This window comes from Nannobrachium achirus, assembly GCF_963921795.1.
Source record: "Nannobrachium achirus genome assembly, chromosome: 12".
Taxonomy (NCBI): Eukaryota; Metazoa; Chordata; class Actinopteri; order Myctophiformes; family Myctophidae; genus Nannobrachium; species Nannobrachium achirus.
In genome coordinates, this window is record NC_137832.1 from 46,928,991 (window position 1) to 46,945,428 (window position 16,438).

General features: G+C 41.0%; 1 protein-coding gene across 1 annotated transcript in view; it reads left to right on the forward strand.

Moving 5' to 3' along the window:
* Nucleotides 1-2,981: 2,981 nt before the first annotated feature.
* cspg4ba (chondroitin sulfate proteoglycan 4ba) overlaps nt 2,982-16,438 on the forward strand; it is a gene marked incomplete at both ends in the record, with an annotated part of 30,759 nt that continues 17,302 nt past the window's right edge. The window contains 5 exons of the mRNA XM_080738695.1: nt 2,982-3,063; nt 6,772-6,935; nt 11,192-14,764; nt 15,319-15,792; nt 16,072-16,248. Coding sequence (XP_080594821.1) covers nt 2,982-3,063; nt 6,772-6,935; nt 11,192-14,764; nt 15,319-15,792; nt 16,072-16,248 — 4,470 coding nt within the window. The remainder of the gene's footprint in view (nt 3,064-6,771; nt 6,936-11,191; nt 14,765-15,318; nt 15,793-16,071; nt 16,249-16,438) is intronic.

Below are 16,438 nucleotides of genomic sequence, written 5' to 3' on the forward strand. Positions count from 1 at the left end.
GATAAAGGAGATACACAAATTTACCATTTACCACTACATCTCAGATCCAATTATCATACTTTTACTCCACTACATTTATTTGAAAACTTAAGTTTATTGGTTACTTTGCAGATATACATTATTATATTATTATAAAACATACATAAACCACTTTAGCCCTATTTTATACCTTTACTATTTGAAATTAGCCGATTGTCGCATCGCGACACATTGTGAGCTTATAGATTTTCTATTTTCATACATTTTGTACTTTTACTTTTGGTACTTTTAAGTACATTTTGATGACAAAACTTTCATACTTTTACTCAAGTACATTTTGAATTCTGGATCTTTACTTGTAACAGAGTATTTCTATATTGCAGTATTGAAACTTTTACTTAAGTAAAATATGTGAGTACCTTTTCCACCACTGCAGTTTGGATTCATTCATCCAAAATGGGCCAGATGAATCTTTAGGTGCACACACCATGTAGGATAAGTGCATTCTGCAGCACACTATAGACTTCACGTCCTGGAGCAGTGAGACAGGTATTGATGATGTGATGTATTTAACGAATGCTTAGTCACTTTGTCCAGACAACTTGAGCATCTATGTCACACTGTGTTACATTTAAGGCGTGTGAAAGTTTGCTATACAATTAATGCGTTATGTTTATGTCTGTGTTTTTGATATTTAAATTACGTGGAAAAATTTAGAATAGTGATGTTACCCCCTCACCTCCTGACATTAGGGCCTGTTGTAGCGATAAGAAAATGTTCTCCGTAGTGGATAGGGCCTGTAGACAAATGCAAAGAAACAGGCTGTGATTAAAAAATGTTTTCACTGTAATGTTTACTTTTCTTAAATGATTTCAATGAGTGGTATTTATGCTCAAACCTTGTGATCTACATGGCGTCACTGGCATGCAAAAGAATTTGTCTCCAGTTACTAATTTTGAAAGGATGCTCAGTGGAGCGCAAAACTCCACCAGGAGGCATGACCCTGCCAAGCTCCATCATTGTCTGGGTGGTGCATGACAATGTCTTGGCATTGTGTGAGTTAGTGAGTATATGAAAAGGCACAAGATAAGCAAGGGAGGCGGGGTGCTATGAAAAAGGATGCTGATCGTTAATATCCTGTGTCAATTATGTTTGTACAGGGACAAACTGGGGAAACAAATCAGGGTGGGAATGTAAATGACAGCTCCCTGCTCCCCCCATGTCAATGTACAAACCGTAACGTACTTGCACGGTCTGCAAGTAATAATAATGATGTTTCCACTGGGGACTGAATTCCGTCTTACCATTTATATTACAATTTATATTATAGTAATAAAAATGGTATGGAGCACTGGCGCTTTGGCATGGGATCAACTTTCCCTCTGCGTCCTAAAATAAATCTTGGCACTTTGGCTAGAGTGTGTGCGGCCGCTTCTTTGTCTTTTAAAGACTATTAATGGGATCAACTTTGACCAAAAAATGCACAGTTGGACAAAATGTGTCCATATTTTCCCAAATATGGAGATGACTCACATCTGACATCATAGATGTTTGATGTCATAGACCACATGAGACTGACACAGTATGTCCATATATGGGCATTCCCAGATATGGGCTTATATTGATGACATTGTCCCAGCTCATCCATATTTGGGAAAATATGTCCATATTTTGACCAACTTAAACAACTAACCACAACACGAGTCACACTTGCAAAGAGGTACATGTGATGATGATGTACAGGTGTCACGCACTGTGACGTACATGGGCTTAATATTGATGACATCAGGGATCTCCATATATGGGCATAAAAGAGACAAGGATGGAATTCATTTGCAACATCATTGTGATGTCAGAACAGGTCAGCTGTATCCTTCTAGTGAGCTGGGATGATAGTGATGACATCAGGGATCTCTATATATGAGCTTAAAAGGGACAAGGACCGAATTAATTTGCAACATCATTGTGTGACATCTGGGATGACGTAATAATAATATAAATGGTATGACGGTATATATTATTATAATATCTCCTAATTTCTGACGTCATAAAATCTCTTGCAGGGATTTTGATGACGTAAACGGCTGAATATCTATTAACCATCTTTGCAATGCAAGCTGGAAATAAGTACTGTCCTAAGTACTCTTACAACAAGTCTTGTATAGACTATAATGGGGAGGGCATGCGTTCCCTTCGGGCAAACTGCCAGGGCATGGTTTCCATTCCAAAGAGCATCGTTCCCAACTGGCATTGGGATAGTTCTTAATGCTACACTGGCCCTGCACTTAGGTCAGGGCAGGCTGAAAGACTCACAGCCTTCCTGCAGGGCAGGGCCACTGAGAATCTACTCATTGGCAAAATATTGGCCCCTCAACACTGGCCTTGCACTCCTTAGCCTACTTACTTATACTTAGCCCTCACTATTCACTGTACATATATCTTTCTGTATATATCCTGCAGTGAATAGTTCAGAAGTTATTAATGCAGGCCTACCATTTGTTAATTCACATTGACCTTCTCGACCTTGACCAATTTCATGACCAATAAAGTTTCATGCGTTCAAATGATGATAGGCCTACTGACATTTCCAACAGTCAACAGTCAGTGACACACAAAAAGCCTCATTACAAATAAAAGCAAACTACTTGTACTGTAAGTAAAACATGAACAAACAAAAATGAATTGTCCCTTGCTCCATGGAATTCGCACGCGCGCGCGCACGCACGCACGCACGCACACACACACACACACACACACTCGCGAGGCGGAGTTACGGCGGTTTACAGCTGTGTGTGTGGGGTCTGCTCTCAGCTCAGCTCTGCAATAGTGCGCTCACACTGCATACTGCATAGCTGAACACACTCAAGTCGAAGAGGAGGAGGAGGAGGGCAACTTCTACCTGAAATAGTCGATTAAATGACCGGAATCTCTAGTAAAAACAAATCCGTAAATATGTAACTATACTGGACTACAGACTTAGTAGTATTTTGACGCGTAAAAATATGGAATCGCTTTTGAAAACCACAAAGAAGTTGTTTTTGTACGGTCTGCTTTGGTGGTCGCTAAGCGAACTGGCATTAGCAGGTAAGAAGAATACTTTTTTGTTCATCTGAAAAGTTGTAGGCCTTATCTGCCAATGATGATAGCTAAAAACATCTTACAGAATTGATAATGCGACGACGTTCCTTTTCATGTTCTTTGCGTAGCCTACATGCTGCACAGATTTAAAATGAGCTTCGAACGGTGTATTTGTGTCCTGTATCCCCCCAGGGCAGGCTACGACCACTGTATCAAGTGGAACCATTGCTATTTTAGGTTTTGGTTAGTTAGGCCAGTGATTCTCAACCATTATAATTTCAAGGACCCCCAGTTTGACATGCATCTTAGGCTACGGACCACCCTGTTATTTCTATCTCTGAGACCCAAATTTATATTGTAAAATAAATGTTACTTTAACTCAGAGAGTGTACAAAACTACAAATGGAACCAAATGGACCTGCTACAATGATTGAATTGATTTTGAATAAAAAAACAAAAAACGCAAAAGTTAAAGTCACTTAACTATGCAAAGGTTTGTCAGTTATCCTGTATTACATGGTAGTCTATAATTGTCATTGTGTACACAGGTAGAAGATGCAATCTCCTCCTCCTCTCTTCCTTATAAAATAGCCATCTACAGAAAAACATTCTATGATGCTCAATGCTTTAAAACTACCTGGCCATCATAGTAGCAGGAAAAATTGAATTTGACAACATTTTGAATAACTTGTATTTTTAAAGTGACATACAACCTTATGTTTGTTATTTACTTTTATGTAAACAAGTTTTCTCCTGGGTCTGATATTGGGACAATGACATCTAGGCTGTATTTATTGTTCTATTCATAGCTGTTTCTGGGGTCTTTGAATTATAAAACACGTATTTCATGTTGTCACATCTATAGGCCTATATGTTCTTCAGTCCAAGTACATTTTCTTTTTGTTTTGTATAAATAATTTGATGTACCTACCTGCCCATGGCTTGAACCACTGTACTGTCATTTGTTGTACAAGGTCAAAACCACTAATTATGTCCCTCAAATTAACCGTGTAACTGTCAGTTTACTAAAAGGTCACAAGCTTTGTTCTTTGAGGAATCTCTCAAGGTCTTTATCACAGAGACACTGTTTGTACCAACATGTAAATGCAGGACCCCAGGTCAAATACCACCCTGTTTCTGTGTCGGAACACAGGTGTACATGGGTATACTATACTTATGGTGAGGGTGTTACTTTTTTCGTGCTGATTGCTGTCACAGAATGTTCCATTTCAGAACTGAGATGTCTAAAAAAAAAAAGCAGATATAGTTGAGATATTCTTTTTAAAGCAGTCCTTTCATTGCATATAATGAACAATTAGGAAAGTTTTGCTTGGTTCCTATTCTTTTTTCTGACCCATTCTGGATTGTTTTGGTATGATACAGATGGGTTTAGGACATTTTACTGTGCAACAATAAACTATATTGTCCAAAATGATATCAGTGTTCTGAAATGTTAAACTTCACTGGGGTGTAAGATTTATAAATAAAATAGGACAATTTCCAAGTTATCCCAACAAAAAAAGTTTTCTGTATTATGTTCTATGTAAAGGTTTTCATATCAGTACATACAGAATAATCTGTGATAGGACAATATTTCCTATTTTGATCAATTTGGTGGACTCTTGATTATTTTGTGAAAAAAAATATTACATAATCATCCATATTCTTATAACTCATCTGTCTCATACAAATGTTATTTTTTCCAACACAGAACCCATTACCTTAGGGCAAATCCCTCAACATATCCTGATTGCTATTTTTAAACTGCTCTCTAAGAACACGGTTGCAGGCAAATACATAACAGAGGAAAGACTGAAGTTGAACAGCCAGCCATGAGAAGGCAATTGATATGAAAGGCAATGGGGGGTCATGCCAAAATACGTCTGGTTGCCACAAACGTTTGTACCTCGGTGTGCATTGCAACGACTCAAATCACATTCGCGATAGTCTTGCTTTGATGGTTGCTAAACGGCGTACACACCGATAAACCAAAAAGACCATGATTTCACTCTGATATTGCCAAAATCGATATGCATAAGCTACATCGCTTTTGATAAATGGCCAGCCTTAGTTTGACCTGGATCGACCACTCTGCTGATCAGGTATTGATGGTTGACCATACAATTGATCTTGCAGACTTAAATGACATGGTATGGGGTTGACACTAAGGTCTCAGAGGCACCTGTCCTTCGGGCAAGTACAGGACATGTTCTACTTGCCCAAAGGTCATGCCCACTTACCAGAAAAGTACATTTTCCATTATAAAATTGTAGGTAAAATGTGCGCTCGTAGAAAAAGTTAAATCCAATCAATAACTGCCGAGTGGCAACAGTCACTTTGAAAAACCAGAATGAGTGCAATTGCTTGTTGTAATAGGTTAGCGTTAGCCTTAGCCTATAATAATGAATGAAGACAGAATGCTCTTGCCCGTTGGGCAACCTGAAAGCAAACTCCACTTGCCCAAACGTTTTATTTACTTGCCACCCTTAGTGCAACCCGTTAGTGTCAACCCTCCTGCCCATTATGGGGGTTTAATGTTTTTATTTACACTTCACTAGTAGTTTCCGTAGGTCAATTCTTTGATTTGGTAAAACAAATGATCCCTCAGTCAGTACATTTACTCTTTTAAGAAGTGCATCTGGCTTTATCAATGGTCTGGTCAACAATCAGTAATATCATTATTAACCAACCATTACCGTTTTGACTTTCTTTTTCTTTTAGTTTGTACATACTGTACGTAACATAGCCCCCTTTGGAAGGAAATAAGAGTCTTGTTTGTCGCCCTCAGAAAAGAGGACGTTGTTTAAAATCTAAATCTCATTAGAAACATTGGAGTGGTGGTGCTCAGGTTTTTTGGCTCCACAGTCCAGATTACAGGGTAATGTGAAATGGCAGGGACTGGCGGTAGAAGCAACAGCTGGGTCCGGCCACCACAGTGTTTCTGGAACATCGCGGCCTCAGACAATGTGAGGATGTCAGAGCCTTTCATGTTCAGGTTGAAGGTTCCTGTCAGGGCAGGGCAGGTCCCAACGTGTCTCACTCCTTCTCGTCACCTTCTCATCCTCTGCCTTTGTACGCTCCAATTAGTGCCATTAAAGGGACCTCTCCTTTAAAAAAATTCAAACCGGGTGTTTCTACAGTCAACAGTGTACATCTAACTATAATCACGATGTGAAGTGTGAAGCATTTTTTGAAAATGGGATGACCTTGCCTCACAGAACTACAGTATTAGGCATCCTGCCTCAACCAATATAATGGAGCCTATTCCACTATAGTAAAGAGCAACCAGGCTGATAATGAGTTCAGCCTCTAGATGTAAATGTCACATGTTGGCTATTGGCTAATGGCTATATAAAGACCACAATGCTTGTTGGCTTGACTTGTTCCGTATCTCATCTGCAAATGTATTCGTGTTTTTTGGTATGTATTTTTCATCCCTTTTCTTATCCTTAACGAAAATGAACTGGGCTCCATATTGAACCAGATTCATAACTCGACGTATGATGGTATTGAGTGCTGAAGATAGTTGATCTACAAATTTCACAGTGCGTCCCATTCAGTACACATTGTGAGCTTGTAGTTTGCCTAGTATTTATATATGACGGAGCATAAATTAAGCATTGTGCACAAAACACTGTAAATGCCAAATGTGTACATCATCTCTGTCTCTCTTCTCACGTTTTCTGTTCCTACCCCACCCCCCACTTTCTCCAGCTTCCTTCTACGGCGATGGCTTCGTACAGCTCAAGGCAACGGAGGCGTCCGACCGTAACTCGCTCCGCGTTCGCTTCCGAACCTCGAGCGCTGACGGCCTGCTGTTCCTAGCTGCTGGTCAGACTGACTACTTCATGGTGGAACTTCATGCTGGTCGCCTGCAGGTGGGTACACTGGTAGCCTCAGCACACGGACATATGTGCACAACATGTCGTCGTTGACGGGTGAAAACCTTGTATGTCCAAAACCGTTTGTTTTGTATTTATCATTTTTAAAATGATTTAAACCAGTGAAAACCGCCGATCTACAAGCACACAACGTCTCGCACCGCGAGGTGTTGTGTGCTTGTAGATCAGCTGTTTTCACTACTTTTGTGCGATGGCCATATGATGAAGCAGTGCTTTACTTTGCAAAAAAATGTACACATTTGAAACTTGGAGATACGAGGTTTCTGCCCGACAGTGACGATGTGTGAGTGAGTATCAGTGGTGGAAAAGGGTTACTCACATTCTTTACTGAAGTAAAAATATCAATACTGCAATGTAGAAGTACTGTGTTACAAGTAATAGTCTGGAATTAAAAGTATCAAAATGAACTTAAAGTACCAATGGTAGAAAGAGAACCCATTATGCTGAATGTCCCATTTCACAAGTTTTCAAATGTATAACAATCGTTTGAAAACAGCAGATCTACAAGCTCGCAATGCGACTCATTGTGAGCTTGTAGATCTGATATTTTCAAATGGCTGAAATGTATGGCTGAAGTGGTTAATGTTTGTTTTGTAATAATAATCAAAAGTAACTACAGTAGTAACTAAAGTCTTCAAATAATTGTAGTGGAGTAAAAGTACAATATTTGCCTCCTGAGATGTAGTGGAGTAGAAGTAAAAGTGTTGATAATTGAAAATACTCCAGTAAAGTAAAAGTACCTAAAATTTTTACTTACATGTAAGTACAGTACTTGAATAAATGTGCTTAGTTACTTTCCACCACTGTGTGTGTGTGTGTGTGTGTGTGTGTGTGTGTGTGTGTGTGTGTGTGTGTGTGTGTGTGTGTGTGGGGGTGTACATTTGGTAGCATGTACCCACATACAGACAGATGCATACTACGCTGAACACGTGCAGTGATAATTGCACCTTAAGCTATATCTGTATCTCAGCTGTCAGTCACTCAGCAGAACAGAAACCATCTGACAGACCAGCTCACTTGATGTGATTGAACGCCATGCCAGCTGTGTTTTGTCACACTAGGGCATTTAAAAAAAAAGAAAATGGAATTAGACAAGTAGACAGATCATCATGCAACTGCAACACATCCCCAGCCTTATGCATAGAACCTGAGCGATGCAGATGTTTGGGTGGGTTGAATTGGAATTTCTTCCAGCTAGGACTCAGAGAGTGCCTATTTACTAATTAGACGCCTCATGGCGACATGGGCGAGGTCGTGCCATGTCTTGGCCATCTGCCCAGTGATGTATATCGGACCAGTTACCCATATATGGAGACCCCTGGTACCCATATATGGAGATCCATGCACAGTATATGGAGATAGAATATATATCGCATATATATAGATCGCAACAATTATGACATTGTTGCCACCAGCCTTCTACAGTACCTAGAGGACGGCTCTAGCGGGTCTGTCTGTCACTTATCCTTCATGCATTCTTCCCTGCTGAGGCCAGTTATCATCATGATAAATATCTATATACTGTAGATCAATTAAAAAAAACTGTTTTTTGCTGTAGTCATATTGTTCTCTCCCTTTAATGCCTTTATCATTATCCCTTATTCCAAAACAAATGCAAAAAAAAAACTTGAAGAAACTGTTCGCTCCAAACATAATATTACTGTACTTGTATAATGAATACCAGTAAGACTCCCTAAATTGGGAGATAAGTGACCGTCAGATCGCATACACAAACTTTGGAAGGCAATGGTAGCCAATCAGGAGGGAATATGGGAAATGGGACATATCCATGTTGATGACATGGTGTGATTTTAGGGCAAAATCTGTAGGAGCAGTGTCTAAAAATGTGTTTTTCAAAGATCGGCCAGATGGTGGAGCTAGATGGGACAGATACATTTTGATGGCATGACTGTAGAGATAAGGTGAATATCATACAGTAGGTATTTTGGAGATAACTGAAGTTAGTCCCTTGCTGTGTCGTACATACAGTACATTTACATTGCTTTGACAATGTAATGATTTTTCGCCTTCCAATAAAGCTCCTTTAAATTTAATTGAATTGTGTCACCATGGTTTCACACAATACAAACTCATAATCAATAGCAGAGAGTATTTTTAACCATTAATTATGTTTATGATTCTGAATTCTGGCATGAGATCCAAAGGCTGTTATAATTACTTTGGGCTCACCTAGGAAGACTGACCTCAGTGTTTACTAAGGGTGTTCCAAGCAGGATGCCTGCACTAATTTAGGGCATAGCAGAGGAGCTGTGCTGACAGGGTTCCTTCAAGACTGCTATGAAAGCCCTCTGCAAGCAGCTTTGTCAGGCTAAATCAACACACAAATGGACAAATGTTGTAATGCACAGACATATTGAGGAGAAACATTTCAGAAAGTCATGGCTGAGATATGTATACTTTTAGTTCAGTTACACTCAGCATCACACTGAAGGAACATTTGACGTCATTCCTGAGGTGAATCACACTGACTATTTTGCTTCAGTGAGCATGATTGAATCCCTTATCGCTTTTTGACACTTTTGATCGATAGATGCTAGTTTACTATGGAGATATATCTTGGTCACTTGTTCTTGAGTTTTTGTTACTTAGATTAGTTTTTTCTTGACCACATACGTTGAGAATGCTATTGAGATCGCAGATAATAGGTTCATTGTTTACCTGGCTGCAATCCTATTTTCTTTGAGCCACTATATTGTTCTCCCTGCACTGTACTTTTTACCTTGTTGTTTATTGACTAGAGTTCATTCTACTCTGCTTATTCCGATCTCACACTTGAAGGCGCTGTCGATAAGAGTGTCTGCCTATAATGCCTAAAATGTAACTCTCATTTGTTGCCCAGTCCCCCACCTCCCTAAACTGGCATACTGTATTACTGTAGGTCACCAAATAAACCTCCCCACTAAAGTTTGTCCTCAGGCTTAGGATCTCATTCCAAATGAGTTAGACATGTGCACTATTGCCCTGAAAGCCTTGCTTGAAATGCCGAGACACAACAGCAAGCCTTGACAAGTGTGTCGTCTAAATGCCGGATTACCCTGGGATGGTGACATGATGCTCCAAGAATATAGCTAAAGGCTAAAAGATAATCGCGGCCTTCCTGCTGGAAGACACACACAAAGCTCACTGTTCTAACATCAGGTGACATTGTGGAATGTAAGCATAGCACTCTGTATTTCAGACACACTTTTTTCAGAGTTTGCAAAAATAATCATAACGTCATTGTCAGACGGAAACCGTACAAATTTAGTCACAAGCTCTTGTTTTTTAATACTTTCCATTGGTTTAACAGTTATAAAACCGACAGACAGACTCATCCACTTCCAACCCGGTGTCCCTATTTTGAGCATGTGTAGGTGAAACTTTTCAAAAAGATTTTAAAAAAAAACGTCAAAGATTTTGAACTTGTAGATTTTGACTAATTTTGCGCAACATTATCATAAGATTAAGTATAAAATAGGCTGTTCGTTTACGAAGAAAACAAATGAAAAAAGAAATATGGAGTTACAAGGTTTCTGCCCCACAGCGACGATATGCTGTGTCAACCGATTTATTGGCATGGCTAATAATTAGGGCTGATTAGAGCTTTTATTATTGGTATTTGTCACGTTGATTGCTGATTATTGCAAAACAATGTTTTGTGGCGATGAAAATGAATACCCTGTTTCCATCTGTTCCTGGTTGCAAACTGTTTGTTTTTGTTAGGATCCTTCCTGTGCTATCACTATTGTATGGGAAGACATTCGGGTGACCACTATTATATCAATCTTTATTTTTATGTTTGCAGTTTGTTTACTTGTACAGTCCATGAAGACATGGCTTAAATTGCAATTATTCTATTATGGTGTCCTCACTTAACAGTAAACCATGAGAAAAACAGTGGGTACTAGATAGAAGTGCACAGATAGCACATTTGACAGACTTGGCCACATTTACACTAGCATTGAGATATTGTATGACAGAGAAGGCAGAGTCTCGGGAGGAGGACTCAGTGCTTTTCTGTTGTATTAATAATGTTTAACTTTTTTGAAAACAAGGCGCTTCAACTACATTTTGCTCTATTCTTGCCTTTAGTGAGTGGAAAATGTTCAAATATTGACACCATTTCCGTATGACAAATACACAGGTGTAATTAATTACATGTAATTGTTGACTTGTATTATACCCCTATTCAAGTGCAACTTGTAACCCTATGGTTTTGTTTCTGCCCTCAGGTGAAATTGGAACTTGGATCAGGGGAGCGACTGTTGCATTCAGAGAGAAGCACCCAGCTCAATGACCTGGCCTGGCATTCTGTGGAGGTCCACCATGAGAAGTACAATGTCACTCTAACCGTGGACAAGAATTCCCAAACAAGTTTGAAGATGCCAGGGCACCAGTTTGATCTCAATACAGAGGATGGTCTCTATGTTGGGGGCTCAGGAGGTCTAGACAAACTTTACCTGCCAAGTGACTTGACTGGCTTCCGTGGCTGTATGGATGAAGTGACCTTCAATGAGCATGACATCTTGTCATCTTTGAGGCCTTACACAGGATTCAAGAGCATCCATGAAGTCTCTCTAGGCTGTAGTCCGCAGTTCTTTGCCAGTGAGGAGGACCCCATTAGCTTCTTCAGTTCGAGGGCCTATATTTCTCTACCACCTTGGAGTGCACAGCAAGAAGGAGTGTTTGAGTGTGTTGTGCACACTTCAGCAAAAGAGGGGATTATCCTGTACAACTCTGCCAGAGAAGGGGATTTTGTGGCAGTGGAGATCCAGGAAGGTTTGCCGGTGGCATTGGTGGGGAAAGGCGGAACCAAAACGGAGCTTCGGTCACTCACCTTCATCAATGATAAGAAATGGCACTCTGTCAAATTGCTCTTCAATTCAAGAAGCCTCCAGCTGACTGTGGATGAAGAGATGGTGAAAACCAATATTGGCTCTCGCTCCAAGGGCATTCAGCTTCGAGGTCCTCTTTTTGTCGGAGGTATTGATGATAGCACAAGGTCAGAGGTCAGAAAGATGGGGCTACTCTCTGTGTCTGGAAAGCGTGTGCGAGGAGGGTCACTGAAGGGGTGTTTAAGGAACATCAGAGTCAATGACGTTACGATGGGTCTCCCCGCCACTGTAGTCACCAAAGATATCTCAGTTGGCTGTGAACCAGAGAAGGACCCGGAGCCATCAACCACTATGAGTCCAACCGCTCTTCCGCGATTCCAGTTCCATCCAGTGACCCCAACACCAGCACTTTACACGTCCACACTGGCAAGGGGCTTGGACAAGAGGTACGGGTCTAACTTTGTGCATCTAAGGAACCTCGTGGTCCCAGAAGGTGGTCGAGCATCCCTTGAGTCTAAACATATCAAGGTTCTATTGGACTTCAAGAAACTTGGCATTCGGCAGTCTCAAATCATGTTCAGAATTAATGAACAGCCAGTGCATGGTCAGATAAGACTTGACGTTGACCAGGACCAGGAAGAGAACACCTTCAGCATGTTGGACCTCTGGCATGGACGCGTCATGTATATCCATGGAGGCTCGGAGGACCCAGGTGATGCCTTCATGTTTTCAATATATTCAAGTAGTAGGAAGCAAGTTCCGGATTACTTAAAGGGGAATGTATTGTACTGCTTCAACATTACTGTAACTCCCACCAATGATGCGCCAGAGTTGAGTCTCCCGGAAGGGAATCTCTTTGTCCTGTTGGAGAACACAAGGAAACACCTAACCACAGAAGTTCTGAAGGCCACAGACATTGACAGCAACCAGACCAAACTCATCTTCTCTGTGCTGGGAAACCTGAATGCAGATGCAGGATATCTGGAGGTTGAAACCAACCCTGGCTCTGCAGTGACGACGTTCTCTTATTCTGAGTTAGAGGAAATTAAGGTATACTATGTTCACACTGGAGTGAGAAACTCAAGGATCGTCCTAAGGGTTAGCGATGGGGAAAGGGTTAGCAATACTGTGGTTCTTCGGGTCATGGCCGTAGCTCTGGAGTACAAGATCTCCAACAATACAGGCCTTGAGGTCACTCAAGGAGAGTCTGCTGTTATTGGCTCAAAGCAATTGGCCGTGCAAGCCAATGCAGTGAAACAGGCCATAGATGTCCGTTATGATGTCATCGAACCCCCTCAATACGGAGAACTTCAGAGGCTTCACTCAAGTGGTGAATGGAGGTCCACTGACTCGTTTTCCCAAAGGCTTCTTGACAAAGAGCGTCTAAGGTATATCAACACTTTCCAAGAAATCCAGACATCCAATACAACTGATTACTTCAAGTGCAAAGTTACTGTGGCTAACAGAGCGACCACTGAAGTGTTTTTCCTAATCACTGTGAAGTGGGTGAAGTACAACCTGGAGCGGAATGTGATGGCGGACATGGACAAAGAGAGGAAAATTACACTGGACTCCGAGCATCTTCATGTCACAGCTGAAGGCGCAGCACTCTCAGAGGATGAGCTCTTCTTCAGGGTTCTCACTATACCAAAGAAAGGCAAACTCCTGCTTGATACTAAAGTATTAGGGAAGAACTCGACCTTCAGCCAAAGAAATGTTACAGATCTACATGTACATTATGTGCTTGTTGACAGGCCTCACGAAGATACGAGTGACAAGTTCAAATTTCACATGTTTTCCAAACATGCTCAGTCGCAGAACTACGACTTCCAGATCTCCATAAAAGCTGACATCAATAGCGTGTTCATGACAAGTAACGGACTCTCACTTCTGGAAGGGGAAAGTAAATTGATTACAAAAGATGAACTATTTGCAGAGACTTTGAGTACAAAGGATATGTTTTACACTGTAATAAGCAGTCCGAAACATGGAAAACTAGCCCGAATTAGTCAATCCAACTCTAATGCTAGTTATAGCAACATCCTCACATTCAATAACAAGGACATATTAGATGAACGTATCATGTACATTCATGACGACAGTGAATCGACTCAAGATGAATTCACGTTCATAGCCTCCACCAGTCAAGAGTTCAAAACGTCAATTGCTGAGGATGAAATTGGGTCCAAAGAAGGAGTGTTCAACATATCCATCCAGCTAGTCAATGACCAAAAGCCAGTACGTGTTATTGACAAAGTTTTCCATGTAGTAAGAGATGGACAGAGATTACTTACAAGAGAGGATCTGTGTTACCATGACGCAGACACTGATTTTGACGATGGCCAATTAATTTACACCCGCCGCGGAATCCCGATGGGAGACCTGGTTCTGGTTAATGACACTTCTCACCGGCTGTTCCAGTTTCATCAGAAGGACTTGGATGAGAAACGAGTGTTGTTCGTCCACAATGGTGTAAGCACTGGACGGTTTGTGCTCTTTGTCTCAGATGGGAAACATTTTGTGTCAAGCCTCTTGGATGTCAGCGCTCATGAGCCATTCTTGAAAGTTGGCAACAACACCGGCCTATTGGTTCAGAAGGGCAGATCTTTCCACCTTTCCACCAGTAACTTCAGCGTCTTTTCAAACTTGGACATCAGAGATGATCGCGAGGTCATCTTCAAAGTGCATGAAGCCCCCAAGCATGGGGGACTGTATCTCCAAGACACAAAGATAGAATCATTCACACTGTCCGACTTAAAGAAGAGTTTGATTTCCTATCAGCATGATGACAGCAAATACTTGTCGGACTCCTTCAATTTGACAGTGACAGCCAAAGGCATGGACCTGACTGCAAGAGTCAGTGTGAAGGTTTACTTGGAAAGCCACCAGAGGCCACCCATTGTGCAGCACAGCAATACTCTACTGGTAGAGGAAGGGAAACCGGTTAAGATTGATGAAACTAAACTGGAGGTAAGTGTTTGCCAAAGACACTGAACATTTATTGGTAGTGTTGAATGTTGATATTGACTGCAAATGTTTGATTTAGTCTTTTATAGTAAATACATTTCCATTTAGTTTTATACTAGTCATATTTTAATCAGTTTTAGTTTTAGTCTAGTTTTTTTCCCTGCCTGATTTTACACTTGGTTGCATGCTGAAAATAGCCCATCTCAAGCTCACATGTCGCTGTGCGACACATTGTGAGCTTGTAGATCTGCTATTTTCAGAGCGCAACACCCGAGCCCAACCAAACACATAAGATTTATGTCATTTAATGACTTGTCTTAGTTCCACTAGATCTCTTCTCCAGACCCTAGACCCTCCCTAACATTTTAGTCTAGTTTTTATTTGTTGATGAAATTGTCAATATATTTAGTCATAGTTTTAGTCATAGCTTAGTTTTTATTTTGTTTTTGTCTGTGAAAAAAGATAGTCGACGAACATTTTTCATTATAGCTTTAGTCGACGTATTCAACACTAGTTTTTGGTAAGTAACAGTTGGGGTTTGTCGGTTACTTTTCCAGGTCACTCATGAGGACAACCTGCCGTCTGAGATCGTATTCACAGTTAAGACTTCCCCTTCTCACGGCTTTCTCCGGAGGTTTGTCGAAGCCGAAGAGCGCTACGCGGGAACTAAACAGTCTCCCGTTCGGACATTTTCGCAGGCTGACATAAACGCTGGAAACATCCAGTATGTGCAGTCGGAACCCAACAAGGTCAACGACACCTTTACCCTGGACGCCACCAACGGGGTCACGAGCGTCAACAGCATCAAGATTTCAATTGACATCATCCCACGCCTCATACCACTACAGGTGTCCAATTTCACAGTGAACGAGGGTGCCTCCAAAGCATTAACACAGGAAGTGCTAAAGGTCACCAACCGACACTTTGCTGGAGTCAATTTCCTGTATGGTTTGACCGGGCTCCCACAACATGGCCACATTGAGCACTCTCGTTACCCAGGTGTGGCCATAACCTCTTTCTCCAGGAGGCAGGTGAGATATTCTTAATGCATCTAATGCATATATGATGACAACATTTTCATTGATGTTTTTTTTTATTTTTTATAATAGTACAACTACATTTAAAAATGATTTACGCTTTTAATTAGGGTATGTTTCATTTTTGTCTGTGAATATAAAGGGATTTGTTTTTGAAAACGTACAGTGCTTGCTTATCAATAGGTGAATTTCTGATCTGCAACACATTACGTCTCTACAGGTCAACACAGGTCCGTCCGTCTTAATGATTTGCACCTCATTTCACAATCACAGGTGGAGCATGAGTTTATCTACTACGTCCATGACAGCAGTGAGACCTTGAATGACAGCTTCACTGTTGTGGCCAATGACACCGGCCTGAGAAAACAGAGCATGACAAGGACTCTGTACGTCCAAGTTACAGCCGTCAACGATGAACCTCCTGTCATTATAGCCAACAGGGTCCTTAGGGTGAGTACTGAGTATGTGATGCTGGCCTATATTTAAACCACAGGCTATTTTACTTCTGGCCCCATGGCTTCATGTCAGACTAGCTTCATGTGGGTAGATCTCTAAATTGCCACGGCTGACTAGCTGGGGTAAAGTATGTTAGCTATGGATTCAGTCAGGCTGGCAATGCAGAACAGGCATGGAAGTACAT